The following is a 23,216-nucleotide window of genomic DNA, read 5'->3' as shown; positions in this document are numbered from 1 at the left end:
TGTTAATATTTTCTAATGGTCCAGATCATAGTTTAAAGTTTGTACAATATTTAGATAAATAAATAAGTTGATTATTTACCTACATGTGTGTGTGAGAGAGAGAGAGAGAACCCAAATATCGAACCGAAAGCAGGAAAAAATTTCGGAAATGCAATAAGAACAAAAGAGAAGAATGCTACTGTTATTGTCATGCATCATGTAGTATATATATTTATATTTATATTTATATATAGATAGAGACAGAGAGAGAGAGTGCTCACGGGAGTCTCTTGAGTCTTGACCATGCAGTTCCCCACCACCCCCCTTCCCCACCCCACCCCACACTCATACAGTAGAGTCCAACCTCATCCCCAGCCTAACCTCCATAAGCATGCTTTTGCCTAGAAAAAATTCTTACCTTTCTCCATCACCACCACCCCTATTAATCCCCTATATTTAGCCACTAAATGCACAATATATACCTATTATATGCTCATTAATCCACTTTAATTATCTCCATTAATTAGATGTGTAATTATTCAATCTTACAGTAATCCAACTAATTTATCTCCAAGACCATCCACATAATTTGTGTTTAGCTAACCTCAGAACCACTACTAGTCTACTAAACTCATATTAATTATATTAAAGTCATGGACTAATCCAATAGTCAAAATTGTTATGTATACATATGCATGTATCAATATAAAATTACATCATTATAGTTTAATCATGATACAGTCATTTTAATTAAAATTAATTTTAGAAGATATATAAGTTGTTAATGGGCAGAAGAGTTATAGTTTATGTAGAGATAAGATATAAGATGTTTGTTCATTTCCCATTTTGAATTAACTTGTGTAACATCAACGATTAGGCCCACCGACTCTATTAACTGATCAAGAATTCAAGGATTTAGATGACATAAGAAGATCTTAATTGAAGGTCTAAAAAAATATTTGGAATTTGGATGATAACTAGAGATTCAAATAAGATTATTTATATAGTGAGTGAAAATGTTAGCTGTAACGAACCACTTGCATCTTATAATCCCACTTTTATTTTTTAAATTCAAATTATTTTTGAACAAATTAAAATAAATGAATTCCAACATATTTTTTGAGGAACAAATTATTCAATTAATTTTAATAATTAATGGCATCACGCATCCGTGTCTGCAATTCTTAACCATTTAAATAAATTTAAATAACATACTGGGCATTTATTTGTCTACTATGGTTTAAAATTTCAAGGTGCATGAATTGCGCAACTACATGGGAACTTCTATACTACTATTAATCACGAATCATTTTCCCTACTCATATTATATTTTAAGTACTAATATTATCACTAAGGTGACACTCTATAACTCTTCACTGTCAATACAAACAACCATTTTTACAAAAACTCGTGTTACTTAGATATATGAAATCATAGTAGACAAATAAATGCCTAGTTTGTTATCATTTAAATTTATTTAAACAGTTAAGAATTACAGACACGAATGCGTGATGTCATTAATTATTGGAATTAAAAGAATAATCGAAAACAGCAGTACCACTTGATCACTTATTACTTGACCCCAAAATATGAAGAAAAAAAATTGAAAAGTAAGAAAATTAATTGTGGAATTAAGGAGGATCCAAACTCACCGCAAATGTGAGACTTGGCCACCCTGTCCTTTGTTTGTGATGTCCCTTTCTCATCTTAAACACCTTAATTAATTACATCATGTAGGCCCTCCATAGTTATGTAGATCTTTCTATTAATTCTTTCCCCTCTCCCCATTTTCTTCTTCCCTAGCTAGAGAAATTAAGAGAGAGAGAAGGATAACTACCAATTCTTGGAATCCTATAAAATTTCACTCTCTTATCCCTCTTAACCCTTGAAAGACCAACACCTCAAATAAGACAATTTTGCACAATCCAGTTGTGTGTGATTGTACTATAACCCCGTGTGTGTGTTCACGCTTAAAACAAGAAACACACACAAATATATGATATGTGTATGTATCCATCATCAAGCAAATTAAGCGATTGATGATTTCGGATGCACTAGCTAGCTAGTTTAATTATTGATTCCGATTGTTGTTGTGAGGGTTTTATGGCCATTGGTGCCGCAGGCATGAACAATCAACAAGACAAGCAAGACGAGCACGAAAACGACGTCGTGATGCCCGGCTTCCGCTTCCACCCCACCGAGGAAGAGCTCGTCGAATTCTACCTCCGGAGGAAGGTGGAGGGCAAGAAATTCAACGTCGAGCTCATCACTTTTCTAGACCTCTACCGCTACGACCCTTGGGAACTCCCAGGTAAATACATATATATCTATTTTGATTTATTTGAGATGGAAATTAGTTATCGACTGGGTTCTTGTACGGACGATATGCCAGCTCTGGCGGCTATAGGGGAGAAAGAGTGGTACTTCTACGTCCCGAGAGATCGGAAGTACAGGAACGGCGATCGGCCCAACCGCGTGACCACATCCGGGTACTGGAAGGCCACGGGCGCAGATCGGATGATCCGGAGCGAGAATCTCCGGTCCATCGGCCTCAAGAAAACCCTCGTTTTCTACTCCGGCAAAGCCCCCAAAGGCATCCGTACTAGCTGGATCATGAACGAATACCGCCTCCCTCATCTCGACACTCAGCGTCTACAAAAGGAGGTTTTTCCATTCAAACATTTTCAGAATTAATTGATGTAAAAAAACTCACGAGATCTTCGTGAATCTCATTTAATTTTTCAAATTTTCAATTTCATAGGCGGAAATTTCCCTCTGCCGTGTGTACAAAAGGGCGGGAGTGGAGGACCACCCGTCCCTGCCGCGGATCCTCCCTACCAAGGCAGCGTCTTCGTCGAGAGGATCGCAGCAGGCGCGGAAGCAGCAGGAGACGGCGTCGAGGGGGATTTTCCAGCAAACCGACGGGAAATTGAGCGAATTATCGAGCCCCACGAGCAGCACGGACATCGGAACCTCCCTCGCCCTCTCGCACCGGACCTCCTACGCCATCGATCCACTGGCCCCGGAACAGTCCAAGCAGCCGATCTTTGTCAATCCCAACGCCATCGATGATCTCCACAAACTCGTCCATAACTACTCGTCGTCATCTCAGCAATCTGCATCGGCCATCGGCAACGAGAGCCAGCTTCATCTCTACAACACTCCTCCGGCTAATGCGCCCAATCTGCTATCGCAGTTCACGGCCTTGCAGCCGCAGACGGCGGCGTACTCGGATAGACTGTGGGAGTGGGGGGGTGCGATATCGGAGGCGGGGAAGGACTACAGCAATCTTTTCAAGTAAATTTCATTGTTTGTATGTTGATTTTATGTTGATTTACTTCTTCGTTGCATACTTTGGTGAAAGATTTACTAAATAAGGAGTAATTTGGTTTTTATAGTTAGGGTTTTGGACTATTGTTCCAAATTTCAATTGTTTTTGGAAATCCAATTATATATAGGTTCTTAATTTTTTCCACTACTTGCTAGTTGCTACCTAGTTAATATCCTCCCATGATGAATGTGATTTATTTAAATTAAATGATGAAAAATAGGAGAAATTAAGAAATGAAAAATATGTATGGAGCGGAGATGAGGAGGCATGGGAATGATAATGTGATGATTGATTAGTTACAGGCAAATGATGACTTGCAGACGACTGCTCAGAGACAAAGGTAGTACAAAAACAAGTGTTAGGCAAAAATGTTGGACCCCAATTTCTTCACAAGACAAAATTATGCTGTCGGAATTCCGCAGTATTTGATTTTTGATAGGTCAACATTTTTGGAGTAACAAACCCATTATCTCTCTTCCAGTAAAAACAAGCCTATGCCAAATATTTCCGCATCAGTTTTAGCATATATTCACAGAAGTAGTTAGCCGCCACTGCTAACAATTCTTTTGTCATCAAATCTAGCTTGCATCACTCACTCAGTAAGCAGCAGCTTCAATTCAATCTAACCCACTATTTTTTATTGTTGTGTTTTAAGCTTGAGTTATCTCTTCTAGTAATTGTTAAACAAGGTAGAGAAAGTATAGGCAAAGTTAATGTGATGTTGAGAAATATCGCCAGAAAGCAGAACTGGTCAACTGCATATGTATATTTTGTGTACATTATCCATGCATAGTGCTTGCTAATCAATAAATTAACGCAATATATAACGGAACCTGAAATATTACATCAGTAATATTTTTATAATTAACGAGACGCTAGATGAGGACGAGTCACAACGCCTTGAAATCGTTGAAGAATTGTCTCATTGTCAACCAAATTCATGAATAAAATTAGTACGTACTATAATACTCTTCCAGTCATTAGCTTTCAAGTTTCAACAGATGATATAAATTGATAAATTTGTTGAAGTTTATAGTGATCAAACTTTGATGCCATAAAAAGTATATTATATTATATAAATAAAGTAAATCAAAAATTGAAAATAATATAATGAACTTTCTATTTTGAAGAAGCTTCTCCTTTCTATTTTTCAATAAATACATATAAAGGGTCACGTTAGGTTGAGATTATTTAGCTTAATTGAGAAATGAGATGCAATATCAACCACTAATCCACAAGACTAACGAAATGTCAACAGCTATCACATTATATCAACACGGGGGTATAATTGTCATTTCATTAATAATGTAGCGGAACAAAATAAAATTGTACTATTTGAATTCATTTTCTAAAACCCTCTCTAAAACTATCGCTGCAAAATCTGCCGATCTTCATACAATTCTGCATTCAATTTTGCAAATCTTCAAAATTCAAACGTAGACCTTCAAACACCAGTTATCTACAATGGCGATCGAAAAGCAAAATCGAAGAGAATCGGCTGAAGCGCCGATTATAGCTGAATCGACATTCAAAATCGGTGGTGGTTGAAGCGACTTCTTCAGGTTGATGAATTTTCAAAATCGACATTCAAAATCGTCGTTCATCCGAAAATTAATGAATTTTCGAACAACAAACGACTAATTCGACGGAGTTTGGTTGAATCTGAAGTTTTTAGGTTGATTTTATCGACTTTGATTATGTTTTAATGCTTTATTTGTTGATCTCCAATCAAATTTGTTCCTAATCAATTTTTTTTTTTTTTTTTCTTTTTCATTTTTAGGTTCGAGTACACTTCATAATCAAAGCCTAAGGTGTTATCTGATGGATTCTTCATCCTATTCAGAGTCGACGTCGACGAATGTTGAAGGTATTTTGGTTTGATTTTCATTAACATGACTTTTTTGTACTTTGTTGGTGAATTATACACTGTTAACATAAATGCAGATTTGTTGACATTCTATGTAGAATTTATTGATATCATGTATACTCTCTGTTGCTATGATGATAATTTCTTGTTGACATAAATGCAAATATGTTGATATTTGAATTGATGTTCTGTTGACATAAATGCAAATTTGTTGACATGGTGTATGTTACCTGTTAAATATTCTATGTAGCTATACTCTTTGTTAACATTTTGTTGACACACAAAAGAGTCGTATCCAAAATGCACCGCCCGGATGAAGAGCCTCTGTTGTGGTGTTTGTGGGTGGAGGAAGGGGTTATGGATAGGGTTGAGAGTCCATGGTAGGATATGTGAGATGTTGGTGCTGCATATTTTTAGATTTTGATTCTGGATTTTTGGAATCCTTTCCTTTATGTTGTCAGTTAAGAGATGCTAGTTGACATATTTGGATCTTAGTTTATATGTTGTTGTGTTGACACTATGCTAGTTGATATGTTGTCAGTTAAGATATGCTAGTTGATATGCTGGTGTATATTTTAAGACGTAGTGTTGAGATTTTGATTCTGGATTTTGGAAACCCTTTATGTTGTCAGTTAAGATATGCTAGTTGACATTATCTATTTCAGCTTGTTGACATATTTTCTCATTATGTTGTAGGACCTGTTATTCCAATTTGCAAAGTTGAGTTGGGCCTTATGAAGGTCAAAAATTTTCTTCACTTGAGGGGGGAATTTCCTTTTATGAAAAGTATGCTCAGGAGGCTTGTTTTGATTGTCGAAGATTTGGAAATAGGTCTAGTGGTGGTGGTGGTGTTTTTCAGTATGTTGTTTGCAACAGACAAGGTTTTCATACAGTTGATCCGTTGGATGTCGATACAAGTATATCTGAGGAAGGGAATGTTTCATATGATGATGAAGTAACTTCAAAGAAGAAACGCAGACGTGGCACAAAAGAGAGTTGCAGAATCACTGGAGAAGCTAATGGATGCCACGAGGGAAGAGCTGCCGGACACCATGGCTGTCGTTCTATTATCTGGGATGGAGATCAGCGACTTGACAATGGAGCTGAGTGACAATGGTTCCGATTGGAAACTCTTCTGCTTCAAATCTCGCGAGCTTGTGGAGGTGACGAAATCGTCCAAGGATCTAAGGCACAGTGTGCCGGCGTGTTGGAGTTGGAGGTGGATCAGAGCGGTGGACCTATGATACAGAACACGGCGATGGAGCTGTACAGGAGAGGATGAATCTGCGAAAATCAATATCACAAGTTGTTGACAAGCTGTTGACATTTTGTTATAAGTTGTTGATATTTTGATATGGAGGCTATTGACATGTGTTGTATGATCATGATGCCAAAACTTAAAATCATACGATAGATGTCAATAGAGAGCAAAATCAAATATAAACAACTAATAAGAAAATGTCAATAACTTGTAGTATATGTTAACAACTAAAAAACAACTCTGATAGTTGTTGACATGGCTTGTACGTGTAGTTGACATGACTTATAATTATTGCTGACATGTTTTATATGTGTAGTTGACATAGTATGTAACATATTTGACATGGCTTGTACGTGTAGTCGACACGATATGTACCGTAGTTGACATGACTTGTATGTGCCGTTGACACGATATGCACCATAGTTGATATAATTATATTGGTTGTTGACATGTCTAGTATATATAGTTGACATGATTTTTAATTGTAATTAACCTTAAAAACATGAAGTGTAATTGTAATTACCCCTCCAGGCAGGACTGGGGCAGCCTGGATCCTGGACGACCTCATCGGCGAGGAGAACGGAAGCAAACCCGACTCCAACTTGTATTGAAATGTTAAAATCTTATAACCAAACTTGTATTGAAATGTTAAAAACTTATAATCAAATGTCAACAGCTTGTATAAAGTGTGTACAACTCAGAAAACAAATCTTAAAATTAAAAAAGAAAATCATATGATAGATGTCAATAGAGAGCAAAATCAAATATCAACAACTAATAAGAAAATGTCAATAACTTGTAGTATATGTTAACAACTAAAAAAAAACTCTGATTATTGTTGACATGGATTGTACATGTAGTTGACATGGCTTATAATTGTTGTTGACATGTTTTCTATGTGTAGTTGACATGGCTTGTACGTGTAGTTGACATAGTATGTAACATAGTTGACATAGTATGTAAAATAGTTGACATGGCTTGTACGTGTAGTTGACATGGTATGTACCATAGTTGACATGGCTAGTATATATAGTTGACATGATTTTTAATTGTAATTAACCTTCAAAACATGAATTGTCAACTAGGGGGCATAATTGTCATTTTCGCGCGATGTCAACTACTGAGACATTATGCCAACTACGATGTCAACAACAAACGTTATTTATGTCAACTACGATGTCAATAGAAAACGTTATTTACGTCAACTTTCATGTCAACAACAACATTTTACGAATAATTAATGTCAACAACAAATATTTTCATGTCAACAACGTATGTTATTTATGTCAACAACAACGTTTTACATATAATTCATATCAACAACAATGTTTTACATATAATTTATGTCAACAACATTTCTCATAAAATTTATGTCAACGACCTACATAATTCATGTCAACAACAAACGTTATTTATGTCAACGAGCTATATAATTCATGTCAACAACTTGTAGTTGACATTATATGTGTATAGTTGAGGGTTTAGGGTTTAATTTACATGAATTGTATATGTAGTTGACATTATATGTGTGTAGTTGACATGAATTGTATATGTAGTTGACATAAATTATATATGTAGTTGACATTAAAAAAGAGATATAGTTAAATCTTGATCTAACTCTTAGCAACTAGTAATTCCCAACTGAGGAATATCATCAAACACCTAGAGTTCATTATGATTAAGCTTGATTCCCCAATCTAGCTCACATCCAACACAATTTCAACAATTTTTTCAATCAATAAATGACAAAATTGACAATAATCAAATGTTCAACAAGCATATGAGTAAATCATAAATACATAACTCAATTCAAAATATCAGCAAATTTGATTTGGTCCAAAAATTCAAAAAAATTTCTAATCACTAAATGATAAATCAAAAGCTCATCAACTACCGATTGCAGCTAGAAAATCATAAAAAACACAATCTAATTTCAGAAATTAGCTAAATGGATCTGATTTGAGAGCTGCTGATACTGATAAATTGCTACTGGTCGATCCTCAATCACACCGACAAACCGACGTGGCTCCTCCCTCCCACTGTCGCTGCCGCCGACCGAGCCACCTCCGCCTCCAGAAGCCACAGCATAGCCGAGAAATGCCGCAGAGACAGAATCAACGCTCATCTCTCCACTCTCCGCAAACTCATCCCCAAATCCGAAAATGTATTTTTCCCTCTCTCTCTCGAATCAAATCAAAATTTGGAAGTACCTAAAAACTCAATCATATGACTCAGTCTCTATCTCATGTGTAACTGTGAAGGTCTTCTTTCTAGAATCAGAAACTTTAAAGACCTCGATGTCTCCAAAGTGGACATGCTAATCATCCGACAACTCTTATCAGCCACAGAAATCAATTCTTGTACCACTCTAAACATCCTATCCGTGTATACAGATGCCAATTGCTTCTCAAATGCTAAATCAGTGGCATATTTTGGAGAGATTATAGAATCATAATAGTCAAGCCTTTCAGTTTGATTCATTTGAGCATCAATGGCAGTATTGTACCGAAGAGTGAAGTCAGCAAAATTAAACAACGATTTTGAATACCTCTTAAAAAACTGTTTTCAGATTCTGAAAAGAGTGAATTACATTTTTAGGTCCTATACTTACAACGACGAACATTTGCGGTCCCTATACTTGCAAAATATCATTTGCAGTCCCTATACTATACCAATTGCTCGTTTTAGGTGCTTTTTCACTTTTTGACCAAATTTTCGTACAAAAATGCCCCCAAAAGACTAAAGAGCATTTTTATACACTCACTCTCCAAAAGTAGATACTACTTATTGGATATTTATGTTAGTTTGAGTACTTTAACTATGATTTATATTTTATTCGAATTATTTTTGTTTAGATTGTTATAGGATAAAAAATATGCATAATTTTAATCTTGGATTTTAACTTAATAAAAATCGATTTACTATAAAGAACATATTCTATTTTCTCAAACTAAAATGAATCAATTAAAATGATGATTTTATAAAGAAAAGGGGGGGGGGGGTGTTTAACATTTGAAAATTCTTTAGAAAATTTTAAAATATCGTGGCTTTTAAATATTTTAATATTTCAAAATATATTGCAATAGTTGTAATTAAAAATAATATTATATTGCTATTATTTCATTTTTATTGTCAACTAGGTTACTTCTTCCTGAAGAAGTCGGAAACCATTTTTAATCTCTAACTCTCTCAGATTCAACCTTTCTCATTCATTCAACAATATGACCATTTACTATTCTGGAGCAGAATTTTCGTAAGAGCTAAATATAATTTGTAAAAATTTAGAAAATTTTTGAAGAAGAAAAACTAAAAAAAAAATTGGGTAAGGTAAAAACTAAAAAGCCACACCCTTTATTTTTACTAGTTCCGCCCCTGTGGGTTGTGCACAATGACACTATAACCAATCCAAACAAAATTATTCGAATAAAACACAAATCATAGTTAAAGTACCCAAGCTAACATAAATATAAAAATAAGTAGTATTACCTACTTTTGGAGAATGAGTGTATAAAAATGTCTTTTAGGCTTTTGAGGGCATTTTTGTCAGAAAATGTGGTCAACATGTGAAAAAGCACCTGAAACGAGCAATTGGTATAGTATGAGAACCACAAATGATATTTTGCAAGTATAGGGACCGCAAATGTTCGTCGCTGAAAGTATAGACCCTAAAAATATAATTCACTCTTCTGAAAAAGATGTTGTTCTCATTAAAGAACTCATAGGAACATCTCTAAAGAACCCATATGAACCCATAGCACCACTAGACCTGTTTCCAAATCTTCGACAATCAAAACAAGCCTCTTGAGCATATTTTTCATAAAAGGAAATTCCCTCCTCGAGTAAAGAAATTTTTTGACCTTCATAAGGCCTCAACTCAGCCTTGCAAATTGGAATAGCAGATCCTACAACATAATGGGAAAATATGTCAACAAGTTGAAACAGATAATGTCAACTAGCATATCTTAACTGACCCACACCAGAATCCAAAATCAAAATCTCAAAATATGCAGTACCAACACACCAGCACCAACATCTCAGACATCCTATCATGGACTCTCAACCCTATTCATAACCCCTTCCTCCACCAACAAACACCACAGCAGGGGCTCTTCAGCCAGGGCAGGGTGCATTTTGCATACAACTATTTTGTATGTCAACAAAATGTCAACAAAGAGTGCAGTTACATAGAATATTTAACTGATAACATACATCATGTCAACAGATTTGCATTTATATCAACAAAACATCAATTCAAATATCAACAGCTGTGCATTTATGTCAACAGAGTATAATTCACCAACATAGCACAAAAAAGTCATGTTAATGAAAACCAAACCAAATTACCTTCACCATTCATCGACGTCGACTTGGAATAAGATAAAGAATCCATCAGATAACACCTTATGTATTGATTACGAAGTGAACTCGAAGCTAAAGATGAAAAAGCAAAAAAAAAAAAACTGATTTGGAACAAATTTGACTGGGCATCAACAAATAAAGTATAAAAACAAAATCAAAGTCAATAAAATCAACCTAAAAACTTCAGATTCAACCAAAATCCGTCGAGTTAGTCATCTATTTTTCGAAAATTTATCAATTTTCGGATGAATGCTGAGGAATCGTTGAAATCCGAGAGAAATCTCACAGAAATTAGATCACAGAAATCGTTGGAATCGATTGAATCACAGAAATCACGATTGAATCACAAATCTAACTGAAATCGCTATTCAAACCCAAAGAACCTTAAATTAAAACACGAAATGATCATAATACCCTTTCATAATAAATTAATCTAAAATTATTTTTTATGTGGCAAAATCTGGACCGCTCATTTAATAAAAATGAATAGCTGATATTGCATCTCATTTCTCAATTAGCCTAAAAAATCTCAATTGATCACAGCCCTACATATATATACACATCACATTTATTGAGCTTTGCTTATAAACCTAAATTGTCTATAATGCAAAAACTCAACAATATTAAATGCAAATTAAACTTCTATATTTACAATGCCAAACTCAATAATATAAAATGCAATTTATGGAAATCCATCAATAGCTTCTTCAAATGTATATTGCATTTTAGTATTTACAGCATTGCATTTTTCATACCACGTAGCAGTACGAGATTGGAAGTACATTGTAACTTTAAAATTAATTATTTTTTAAGCACGTCCATATCACATACTGTAGTAAAGAAATAAGTATTGTGAGCCCATTATAAATTATTTATCTAATATCCATAAAAAAAATTGATCTAAAAGATCCTCGAAAGATAATATATTGAGAATAGGTTATTCCATTATAGGAGATGGAATTCAATTCATGATGATTGTATTCGGGCTATTTTTAGTTTAATTGTCATATTCATGCGAATGAATCAGGCTGTACTATTTGCTGTATATTAGACCATCATTTTCTTTAATTCACTGCTTAGTTACTTATTATAAATTTTATAATAACTGTAAATTAATCAAAATCATTTGAATTTGCAAACTCTACTGAGGAGGGCAACTAGTCCATCAATCTCATCTTCCAAACATATAAACATATCCACATCATATATAGACTAATGGCCCAATCAATTTAATCAATAAAGCAAGCCCAACATCAAAACAATTAATGGGCCTATCACGTCTTCTACAATAACTCCTCACTTCACTATCATAAACACGACGGAAACAGAGACCAGGGGTGGGCTCCCACCGGCCAAGCCCTTGTTGGAGCTATGTCTTGGCCAACTGTAGTCTGCCACCAGGGATAAGCCAGGAAATTTTACATGGTTGGGGAAAAAATACACATAAAGGTATTTTAAATGATTTTAAAAGGGGCATAAATAAGGATGTTTCAAAAAATTTTAAGCATAAATGAATATATTTTAGGTAGGGCATTTGCCTCATGTTGGGCTCATGTACATCGATACATCCGTCCCGGTCTGCCACTGAATAAACGGTCGTTTGGTACGTAGTATAAAGAATTATGTGCTAGTGATTTCTAAAATAGTTCATTTAAAATTGACATGGTGGTCCAACATCTCGTCCCTTAAATATGAAGTCAAGTGGTTGATCCCTACTCATATGAATGGAGCTAACCATTTGGCCTGTGTTCCCTATCGTTTGGTGCAGTGATTTCTAAAATAGTTCGTTTAAAATTGACGTGGTGGTCCAACATCCCTATCGTTTAGTGCAGTAACCGTTAAGACAATGCATTAGTATCTCGGCAAGTGATTAGGGCATCCACAATGGATGCCCTAGTGCATGCCCCAGTGAGAGCCCTAGTGGTTGCCACGTCAGCATGCCCTATCTTTCTGCAATGGTGGAGCCCTAGTGCATGCCCTATCTCTTATCCACTTTTCATTTCAATTTTAGTTTTAATTTTTTTTATGTTTACCATATAAATAGCAAAATTAGACTTCTAAATTAAAGAACTAGCAAAAAACATACATTACTTAATTTTTTTTTTAAAGTTACAAAAAAGAGGTACAATTTCAACGACCACTACGTGCCCAAACTTCTTCAATCATGTCGTTCATGAGATCAAGATGAGCATGTTGGTTGCGCATGCTCTCATGAGCTTGTAATCTCTCGTTGAGTCCATAGGGTAAACCTCGAACGACCGGCGGGCTGCATGACCTGCGCTCGGAGCGGCTTCATCGTCGGACCACTGGCTAGCTGCACGGCCTTCGTCGTGAATAATCATGTTGTGCAAGATGATGCACGCGTACATGACATTGGCGATATGATGCCTGTACCAGGAATGAGCCGAGCCTTTCACTATTCCCCAACGCGCTTGAAGCACACCGAATCCTCGCTCCACGTCCTTCCGTGCAGACTCCTGCTTTGCCGCAAAAAACTCTCTCCTCGCACCCGTTGGACAGGAGATCGTCTTCAAGAAAACTGGCCATCTCGGGTAAATGCCGTCGGCTAAGTAGTACCCCATATGATGTTGTCGTCCGTTGGCAGTGAAGCTGATAACCGGACCGTTGCCATTGCATTGCTCGGTGAAGAGACTGGACGAGTTCAGCACATTGATGTCGTTGTTGGACCCCGCCACGCCAAAGTGAGCATGCCAAATCCAAAGACTGTGGTCAACGATTGCTTCAAGGATCATCGTCGGGTGGGTACCCTTATACCCACTAGTGAATTGGCCTCTCCACGCTGCAGGACAATTCTTCCACTCCCAGTGCATACAATCAATACTCCGTGCACCGTATCGTGCATCCGCAGCAGGTCCTGGCAGTCTTGGGCATTCGGCTTGCGCAAATATGTGGCGCCGAAGGCGTCAATAACGCCTGCACAAAAATTTACCAGACACTCCCGGCCAGTTGTATCCCCGACGTGAAGATACTCGTCAAACATGTCCGCCGTAGTGCCGTATGCCAACTGACGAAGCGCAATAGTGCACTTCATCAGCGGGGATGGACCCTTTCTATGGGCCGCATCTTCCCGCCACTGGAAGTACTCGTCGCGCGCCTCCAACGTGTGAAAAATCTGGAGAAACAGCTCTCGCCGCATCCTAAACCGTCGGCGAAAAACCGGCGCGCCCCACCGGGGATGTTCGGCGAAGTAGTCCTCGAACAGACGTTGATGAGCTAGGACATGCTCTCGACGGACGGATGTCCGTCGGCGGATGGGCCTCGGGACCTGCTCTTGGGCCTGCTGTTCGGCTTGCTCTTGCTCATGTATTGCACGAATACCGGCGAGAATCTGGTTCCCGAAAGCAAACATTGCGCGTTCCATAGACCGACCAATATCTTCCCCGGGAAACATTTTGGAAAAGTGAGTGAAAGAGATATTGCTATGGAGAGAGAGTTGAGAGAGATGTGTGAGAGTTGTGTGAAAAATGAGTGAAATGAAGGTATATTTATAGAATTGAAAAAGAAGAAAAAAAAAAAAAAAAAATCAAAAACGCGTGCTCGGGCTCGGGCGTGATCGGGCGCGGCTCTGCAATGGGCGCCCGATCACGCGCCCGATCGATCGGGCTCGGGATCGGGCGCGACCGAGGTCTACAATGGATGCCCGACCGCGCCCGAGCCCGATCTCGGCCGATCGGGCGCGCGATCGGGCATCCATTGTGGATGCTCTTAGTCCTGAGAAATACATCGGGGAAAAAAAAGAAGTAGTCCAATGCTAACTGGGAATCCATTTTAAAAAACTAAAATATAAAGAAATTTAACTTAGAGTGACTAAAATAACCCAAGCAGTTCATATAGCCTACACGATTGAACTCTTATTAAATCTATTGAAAATCAACGAATTAAGGATCATTTTAGCATGCTTCTCATAATCGAAAAAGTTTGCACAGAAAATATAGATATACTCATAAATAGGTCTTTAAATCGAAATCAAAAATAGAAAATAAGTAGACATCCCAATTAGAGTGGGAAGTAATAAATATACCGTAGGTCTTTAAATTGAAATTTATGCAAAAGGAATCAAATATTGAATGTTGAATTTATATTTTCAATGGTGACTGACTCAGGACTCGAGAACTGGAGACGAAACACAAGGTTAAAATTTCAATAAATAAAAAAGAAAGGAACAAACAAGCCCTAGAGTCAAAAACGGAATCTCATTACTGCAAAATAGTGCGAAGGAGGGAAAAAGGGTGTTTTCCCATTTCAATAATTTCGTGTGGGATAATTGAGCAGTAATTATTGCCTTGTAATCCATTATTTACTAGGAAGAGCAGAGATGCTCGTTAATTAAGATCTGCAGATCTGCATTTGTAGACGAGATTGAATCACATCGTCGATGTGTATTGAGCTATGACGTCAGTTGAGCTGCGTGACGGCGGCGGGATTGATCCCCGGCCGAGCAACTTGCATTTGAAGAAGGAGCTGACGCAAATCAGAAAGGCGGCGAGGGTGCTACGAGACCCCGGAACCTCCTCATCATGGCGGTCTCCGCCGCTTGGTTCTGCGAGATCTCTCACCTACAAGAATGGTAATGCCGTTGCTTCTTCCTCTTCGCACATTTTGCAGCCACGATTGCTTGTAGGAAGTAGCGATACCTATATTAATAACAACAATAATAGTTATAGTAATGCTAGTGGTGGAGGCATTTCGAGAGCGGAAGAGGGTAGGAGGAAGGTGTATTTGTATAACTGGAGAAATCAGAAATCTGAGAGTGAGAGGAGTAGGCAGATTGATGGTGAGAGTGGTAAGGATGAGGGGTCCTCCTCTACTCGAGAAGGGAGTCTTGAGTCGGATAGCTTGAATGTTGGTGGGAATGATTCGAAAAGTGATGGTTATTTGAGTGATAGGTACGGTTCTTTGATGTCTAAATGTAGAGATTCTAACTTTACACCATCTATTAGGCGTACTATTAAGAAGAAAACGAAGAGGAGTAATTATTCTAGTGCTAGTTCTAGACATCAGAAGGAGGAGTTGCAAATGAGGATGATTTTAAGTAGATATGCTGAGAATGTAGCAGAATGCTCCCCTGGTGCAAGAATAAGGAGGGACGATTTGGCAACTTTGGCAGATCAGTTTGATGATAATGGTGATTATTGTAATTCCGAGGATTTAGGTAGAGATTCTGCAATATCACCTTTACTTGCTAGGATCAAGAATAAGCATTGGTCTTATTCACCCACAAAGTTGCTGAGGACGCATAGGAAGGAGGATGATTCTGTTTCGTATAGCACACCAGCATTGTCAACAAGCTCTTATAATAGATATGCTATTAGGAACCCAAGTACCGTTGAGTCGTGGGATGCCACCACTGGGTCATTGAATGGTGCTGATGATGAGGTGGACCAGTTGGATTTGCCTGGTCGTCAGGGCTGTGGAATACCTTGTTACTGGTCTAGAAGGTCGACACCAAAGTCTAGATATGGGAGTTCTTGTTCTCCTTCTCTTTCTGATGCTCTAAGAAGAAAAGGAAGCATCTTGTTTTGTGGAAGTCAGACCTCGTCCCATGGAAGACATAATCGCTTATCTTTGGCTTCCAGCAAGAGGAGACTCAGCTCCAAGACAGGAGGTCAAGGCCTCGTTCCTCTCCTTGGCAATGGTGCTGATAGCCATGGAAGATTATCCATGAGAAGCGGGAATAGTGATGATGAGCTCTCAACAAATTTCGCGGAGCTTGATTTAGAAGCCTTGAGCCGGTTGGATGGTAGGAGGTGGTCTTCAAGTTGTAGAAGTCCGGAAGGGCTTGAGTTAGTAGCTTTGAATGAGGAAGAGCATGAAGAAGGTTCTCCTGAGAATGTCAGAAGCCTGAGCCACAAATATAGGCCAATGTTTTTTGACGAAATAATTGGCCAAAATATAGTTATTCAGTCTCTTATGAGTGCGGTTTCAAGAGGGAGGATTGCTCCTGTTTATCTATTCCAAGGTGCTCGTGGAATTGGAAAAACTTCTGCGGCTAGAATCTTTGCTGCTGCTTTGAATTGCATTGCCACTGAAGAGAGTAAACCCTGTGGGATCTGCAGGGAATGTGCTGATTTCCTGTCTGGAAAGAGCAGGTATCTTGAAGAAGTTAATGGCTCCAATAAGAAGGGAATCGACCAACTGAAAAATCTGTTAAGAAATATATTGGCAGTTCATCCCTCGGCACTTCAACATTACAAGATTTTTGTCATTGACCAATGCCATTTACTGCCCTCAAGAACATGGCTGGCATTTCTTCGACTTCTTGATAAACCTTTGCCACACATTGTTTTTGTCCTCATTACAACTGATATTGAGAATGTACCTCGCACCATATTGACTCGGTGTCAGAAGCACATTTTCAACAAGATTAGCAATGGTGATATTGTTACTCGCCTAAAGAAGCTTTCAACTAATGAGAATTTAGATGTTGATCCAAATGCACTGGAGTTGATTGCTTCAAATGCAGATGGTTCACTACGAGATGCAGAAACAATGTTGGACCAGTTGAGTTTGTTTGGGAAACGAATCACTAAGTCCCTGGTGAATGAACTTGTAAGTTAACAAAACCATATTTAAATCTTTAGTTAAATCTTCGTTGCCCTGCCTTGTGACTCTGAACAGTCCTTTTTCTTTCCGACTTGCATTCAGAGGAATGGCTACTGTGTTTGTATTTTTCTTGCCCATTTAAATTTTTTAAAATAAACTTGCTCTTATTTAAATAATACTATAAGAGTTTGTATTGTTATCTGACTAATAAAAAAGTGCATGTGGACTATTTTCACACAAAAAACGAAAGAAAGTGCATGCAGATATCAATAGATTATTTGATTTCTACAACCTCGAACCAGGTTGAATAGTCTGTTGAATTATGATAATTTTTTATTCAATGTTCCTTATGCAGATGGGGGTTGTCTCTGAGGATAAATTACTGGAGCTTCTGGAGTTAGCAATGTCATCAAATGCTACAGAGACAGTTAGAAGAGCAAGGGAAATGATGGATTCGGGTGTTGATCCATTAGTACTAATTTCTCAATTGGTGACACTTATTGTGGATATTATTGCTGGGACTTATTCGAATGCTGATGCAAAGCACAACTTTCCATTCTTTGGTGGGAGAACTTGTAAGTTCTTCTCGTTTACTCTGTTTAGCATTCCTCTACTTAGTCTTTTCTGTTATAAAATATCTTGATAACCCCTGAAAGTAAACATTATTGGTGAATTTGAACACTCTTCATTAACAATTAATGTATTATTATTTTCAATTAAGCATCAAATATGTTTTTACTATCCTTACTCTTACTCTTCAGGCACATTCAGTTGTTTGTAGATATACTTGCCTGTACATTAACTCAACTACTACTATTTGTTTCATTCTAGGCTAAAACAATTGAAAACTCATAATTGCATAAAATTATAAACGATTGGTTTTTGCCCATCTCAAAGATATATTAAAAGAATATTGATTGGTATCTGTTAATATATTAAAGGAAATTGTTGTCTATGAACCATTTGTGTAATAGACACGGTTCTGTGCTAAACTGTTCTCTATAAGCTTATTTATTTTAACATCCACTTCCATTTAGCTAATAAATCGTTGTCTTTTTTTAGCATCCCCATTTTATTTTCAACAATTTTAAATAAATTTGTTGCACAAATAGGGTAACCCTCATTATACACCTTAACATATGATCTCTGACTGATTAAAAGAACTCTGTAAAGCTGCACTTGGATGACAGTGATCCAAATTGAATGAGTATTTCTCTCTAATACTCCTTACTTATCACAATGTTAAATGGGTTTTCCAATCTTCTACCCCCAGTAAATAAACATGGAAAATAAAATATAAAATAAAACAAATGGTGTTTTGCGTTAGCTGTATCTGTAAATGTTTTACTTATGACATCCTCTCACATTTTCAACTTTTTTTTTTTGGTTTTTTTCAATAAATGTAAATTGTTGGTATTTATTGCCACATTCAAGTTATTATATATGAAAAATTTATTGTGGGGTGGGGTTGGCAGAGGAGATGAATCAATGATAACATTTGCTGCATAACATGCTTACTTTATTAAATAGTTTCACTTTGCATAATAGTTTAAATCATGTTCTTTCAACATGCTGCCTACTAAGTATGCATACTCCATCTGCTGCAATTGGACCAGCAAAACCTTTCAACATGTGAAGTTACTTTTTGTATTTTTTATATCAAGCCAATGCTCCCTGGTCCTGCATGCTTGATCCTATGACTCAATTAATGAAAATACGAGTAAGATTTTAAAATAGTATCCCTGCCTCTAAATAGTATCCGGTACTGGAATCTTAGTTGTTCTCATAATTACTAAAACAATTGATGGTTGAATTTTCAGTGACTGAAAGAGAATTGGACAGACTGAAGCATGCATTAACGCTACTGTCTGAGGCAGAAAAGCATCTCAGAGTATCAACTGAGCGATCAACCTGGTTCACGGCAACTCTATTACAATTAGGTTCTCTGTCTTCTCCTGATCGAACTCAGTCTACCAGTAGTCGGCGACAGAGTTCAAAGGCAACTGACGAGGAGCACATGAGTATGTATAGAGAAGCTACAGTCCCTAAGCAGAACTCAGATGCACAATTTGCACCTGAGAAATCAGGTTCTCCATCATCATTTATGGTTGCTGCTCAGTGCAATCCAATGAGCAACGAAAAACCAGTCAGACTAATTGACAAACCCAATCAAGGCCAATTCAGTAATAGTGATGATCAGACTGACTCAAATGGTGACTGTGCAACTGGTAAAATGACAATGACATGCATGGATTCAAAGATGTTGAATAATATCTGGCTCCAGTGTATTGAGAAGTGCCATTCTAAGACATTGAGGCTGCTACTTCATTCTTATGGAAAGCTTGTTGGTTTGTCTGAAACAAAAGGTAATTATACATACAAATGAATTACTATGACATTTCCAGTTTTTTTTTTATTCTGCTTTATAGGACAACGGTTTAAACAACACTGCATTTTATTTGTGAGTGCTGTGCGTGAGTGTATCAATATTGGTAGGACTTAAATTTTTTCAGTGATTATAAGACTTAATCTGCTAGGAATAAAATTTTTCCTTTTAAAGGCATATGAAAGAAGGGAAATAAATTTTGATATTGATATGATTAAAATTCTTTCCTTTTGGATATATACCAAATATCAACTAACAAAAAGAAGATATAGGAGGTGTGTGGAAGATGTTACTTGAGAAATCAGTGTTTAGCTGGTTAGGAGAAAACTTGAGGAACTCTTTTTTTTTTGTAATTTAGATTCTCTTCAATTAATATTTATGCCGTCTTGTTCATTAAAATTGTGATACCCTTGGCTCTATCATACTCTGGTTCAGAAAGTTAAACATATTGTTGAATCATGCATTACATTATTTGTCACTGGCAATTGAATGCCTCACTCTTTCTCATATCATTTACTGGATATGTAATAGTATGGTCATTTCAAGTGCATGCTTAAGAGGTTTTGTTGTAGCGAAATTTCTGAGCACTTCTTTATGCAGGTGGTTTTATTGCCCATGTTGCATTTGATGATAGTAATATCAAGACCCGAGCAGAAGGTTTTCTTAGCAGTATCACCAATGTATTTGAAGTAGTTTTACGAAGCAATGTGGAGGTTAAAATAAGTGTAGTGCACAGAGCCAGACCCTCCGTTGCAGACGTAAGTACTTCAGAAGATGGCAAGTCAGATCTTCCCTTGCGGAGAATTGAATCCATCATCCACGAGCAAAGATTGGAAACTGCATGGCTGCAGGCAATGGACAGAGGAGCCACTGGATCAAGCCATTCGAAACCAGAAAGGAATCAAGTGCTGCCACAGGATGGCATTGATCATCCAAATGAGTTGAAATCAAAAGATTCTCTGGATAGGCCCGTGCAGCAATGGGAAGATGAGTTACATCACGAGATTAAAGTACTGAAAATTAACGATGGAATGTCACATCAGAAGGATCAGACAGTTAAGAAGATTGGTCATTACCCCATATCTCCGAGCTTGCTGCATAATTCTACCTTCCCAGATAATATGTAAGTGAATTTATTTTATCATTTCAAATTTCTGAATCAAGTTTAAGAATGAAAAGGATGATCTTCTCTTTTGAGGTGACAATTTACTGTTGTTTGTTTGCTCTTGATAGTAGAGTGAGAGCGGATTGTTCGTGCATCTGTCATCATCTTCACATTTCCTATTTTCTTCGCAGGGGATATGAATCTAGCACGGGTGCTGGTGGTTGCAGCGCCTTGTTCTGTTGGAATAACCGCAAACCTCAAGGAAGGAGAAAGGTAAGCTCTTATTTCGAGTCTAATCTCATTCGAAAGTGGGCAACATTATATTCACAAACTAACTTGTGTTCCATATGCAGAGCACTCCTTCACGCCCGCCCAAAGGTGGGCGATTTTCTTTATTCGGAGAGTGTGCGAAATCGAGAAGGCCAGAAAACAACAGATCAAGTAGATGATGATCAGTCATTCCATTGCCATTGATTTTGTATTTATAGAGGCTCAACTCAGTCTTTGATTTTCAAATATGTCAAGATCGGTAACGGAAATGTATGTTGTAAAGTTAATTGTTGTGACTCATCATTTACTCAATTCACCAATGGTATTAATAAAAATTACAGACGTTTTTGTTGTTGTGCTATGAAATGGAAAACTATACGTAATATATAGGTTTGTATTAAAATGACAACCTCATTTAAGATGACACTGTACTACCAATGACAGCCGTTAGATTTAGGAGCAGATTCAACCTTAGTCTGCCACGTGGCAGACTTGCTTGTCTATGTATCGTAGATTGTTTGATAATCTTTGATTTCATATCGCAGATTGCTTGAAACCATATGCTGAGTTGCTTGTTTATGTATCGCAGAATGCTTGCCTATGTATCGCAGATTGTTTGCCTAGATTGTCATTTTAACTATGGTATGCCAAATTGTTTGCCAACGTATCACATATTGCTTGCATATGTATTGCAGATTGCATGTAATTTGTTGTCACGTTGTCACTTTAAGAGTGGTGTCACTCTATATATATTGCAGTGACTTGCAATCTTCACTTCACTTGACGAGGTATGATAAGCTACTTTTCGTTAGTGCTGAGCATTCGGTTTTCGGTTTTTCGCATGAGAGGAAGGAAATTGTTGTAATATGTGATCATTCAGTTGGATAAGAGAGGCAAGATTCTGCATATAGTGAATTTTGTCCATTGTGGTAGCTCTTTGTGCGCATTGAAATCGGGACCGCAACAGATTGAGATTAAACAATAGTAATAACTTATTTAAATCCAATTGAGGGCATAAACTGGTGGAATAAAATCAGATTCTAGACTTGCTACGTTAATGTAGTCCCAATTTTCTTCAAGCCCCCCTTTTTTTACTACCTTTTTTTGTTATTTTTACATATTTGCAAATAAAAAAGTACAAGTTGGTGCAAAAGATATGTTTCAAAATAACTCCATGTGCGTACTTTCTATTTTCTAAGAAATATTAAATTAAGAAAAAAGAAGTTGGTGATGATTATGAACATATAATTGAGGCATTTACCTTCTCATTGATTACTTTAAGAGCTAATGCCGATAATAATTGCTAGCTAGTGTACAAAATAGTAAAAAATGCATGCTTCAAACCACTCTTTTAATGGTGAGCTGGGAATGCTCTCCTCATATCACTTAAGGGGCAAAGTATTAAAGCTTAACCACTACAATAATCACTATTTAACCACGGATTATTTAAATCATGATACTTTATGTTGATTTTCATTTAGTTATTTCCATTAGCACTTCATATGCCATGAAGTAAACATGCTTTTAAACAGTCTTAACTCAAATCTCAACTCTGCTACTTCTTTCAATTTTCTGAGCTCAGCTATAGCTCTTAGAATCTCATACCTCTTCTCATAATTCTACTCGTGCTCTCTCCATCTCTCATTAAGTGTCCATTTTTTGGCATGAATTTCAAGAAATATATCCCACTTTTATATAGAATACTAGTTTTATAATAATGTAAATAAAATAAGTTAGTGGGACGTGAGTTGCTTACTATTTATGGTAAAAAAAATGGAAGTGAACTTAGTCTACTAGTCTAGTCTTTGATCTTTTTGGAATGAACATAGATAGTCCCTAGAGGATTTTGATACTACTCCACTATATATGAGATTAATTTTTAGCCCAAAATGCCCCTCAAGTCATCAAGGGTATTTTTGAACTTTCCACCCAATTACACTAAATATGATATTTTCTTGGAATTTTCACTCAAATACTAAATATGTTATTTTCATCATATTTAAATACTTGAAAATGATACTATTTCATCTTTATGTTGTAAACTTTTTCAAAATAAATAAAAAAAATTTATGTCAAATTTTTCTCTCTCTTACT

The 23,216-nt window shown here is 36.9% G+C and overlaps 2 protein-coding genes and 1 pseudogene across 2 annotated transcripts; all 3 read left to right on the top strand.

The window, feature by feature from the left end:
- Positions 1-1,782: 1,782 nt before the first annotated feature.
- LOC125219351 (NAC domain-containing protein 35-like) lies at positions 1,783-3,457 on the top strand. Its single transcript, XM_048121313.2, has 3 exons — positions 1,783-2,290; positions 2,372-2,643; positions 2,741-3,457. The coding sequence occupies exons 1-3, from the start codon at positions 2,083-2,085 to the stop codon at positions 3,278-3,280; spliced, it is 1,020 nt and encodes a 339-aa protein (XP_047977270.1). The 5' UTR covers positions 1,783-2,082; the 3' UTR covers positions 3,281-3,457.
- A 2,739-nt stretch (positions 3,458-6,196) lies between these two features.
- LOC148934028 (nematode resistance protein-like HSPRO1) lies at positions 6,197-6,626 on the top strand (annotated as a pseudogene).
- An 8,363-nt stretch (positions 6,627-14,989) lies between these two features.
- LOC125223228 (protein STICHEL-like) lies at positions 14,990-21,468 on the top strand. The gene is made up of 6 exons (XM_048126265.2): positions 14,990-17,367; positions 17,717-17,936; positions 19,182-19,727; positions 20,348-20,870; positions 21,044-21,125; positions 21,206-21,468. The coding sequence occupies exons 1-6, from the start codon at positions 15,208-15,210 to the stop codon at positions 21,299-21,301; spliced, it is 3,627 nt and encodes a 1,208-aa protein (XP_047982222.1). The 5' UTR covers positions 14,990-15,207; the 3' UTR covers positions 21,302-21,468.
- Positions 21,469-23,216: the final 1,748 nt, after the last annotated feature.

Source organism: Salvia hispanica, chromosome 1 (genome assembly GCF_029641045.1).
Source record: "Salvia hispanica isolate PSC_SH4W2 chromosome 1, Shi_PSC_v1, whole genome shotgun sequence".
NCBI classification, from domain to species: Eukaryota; Viridiplantae; Streptophyta; class Magnoliopsida; order Lamiales; family Lamiaceae; genus Salvia; species Salvia hispanica.
This window is presented reverse-complemented; position numbering and strand designations above follow the sequence as displayed.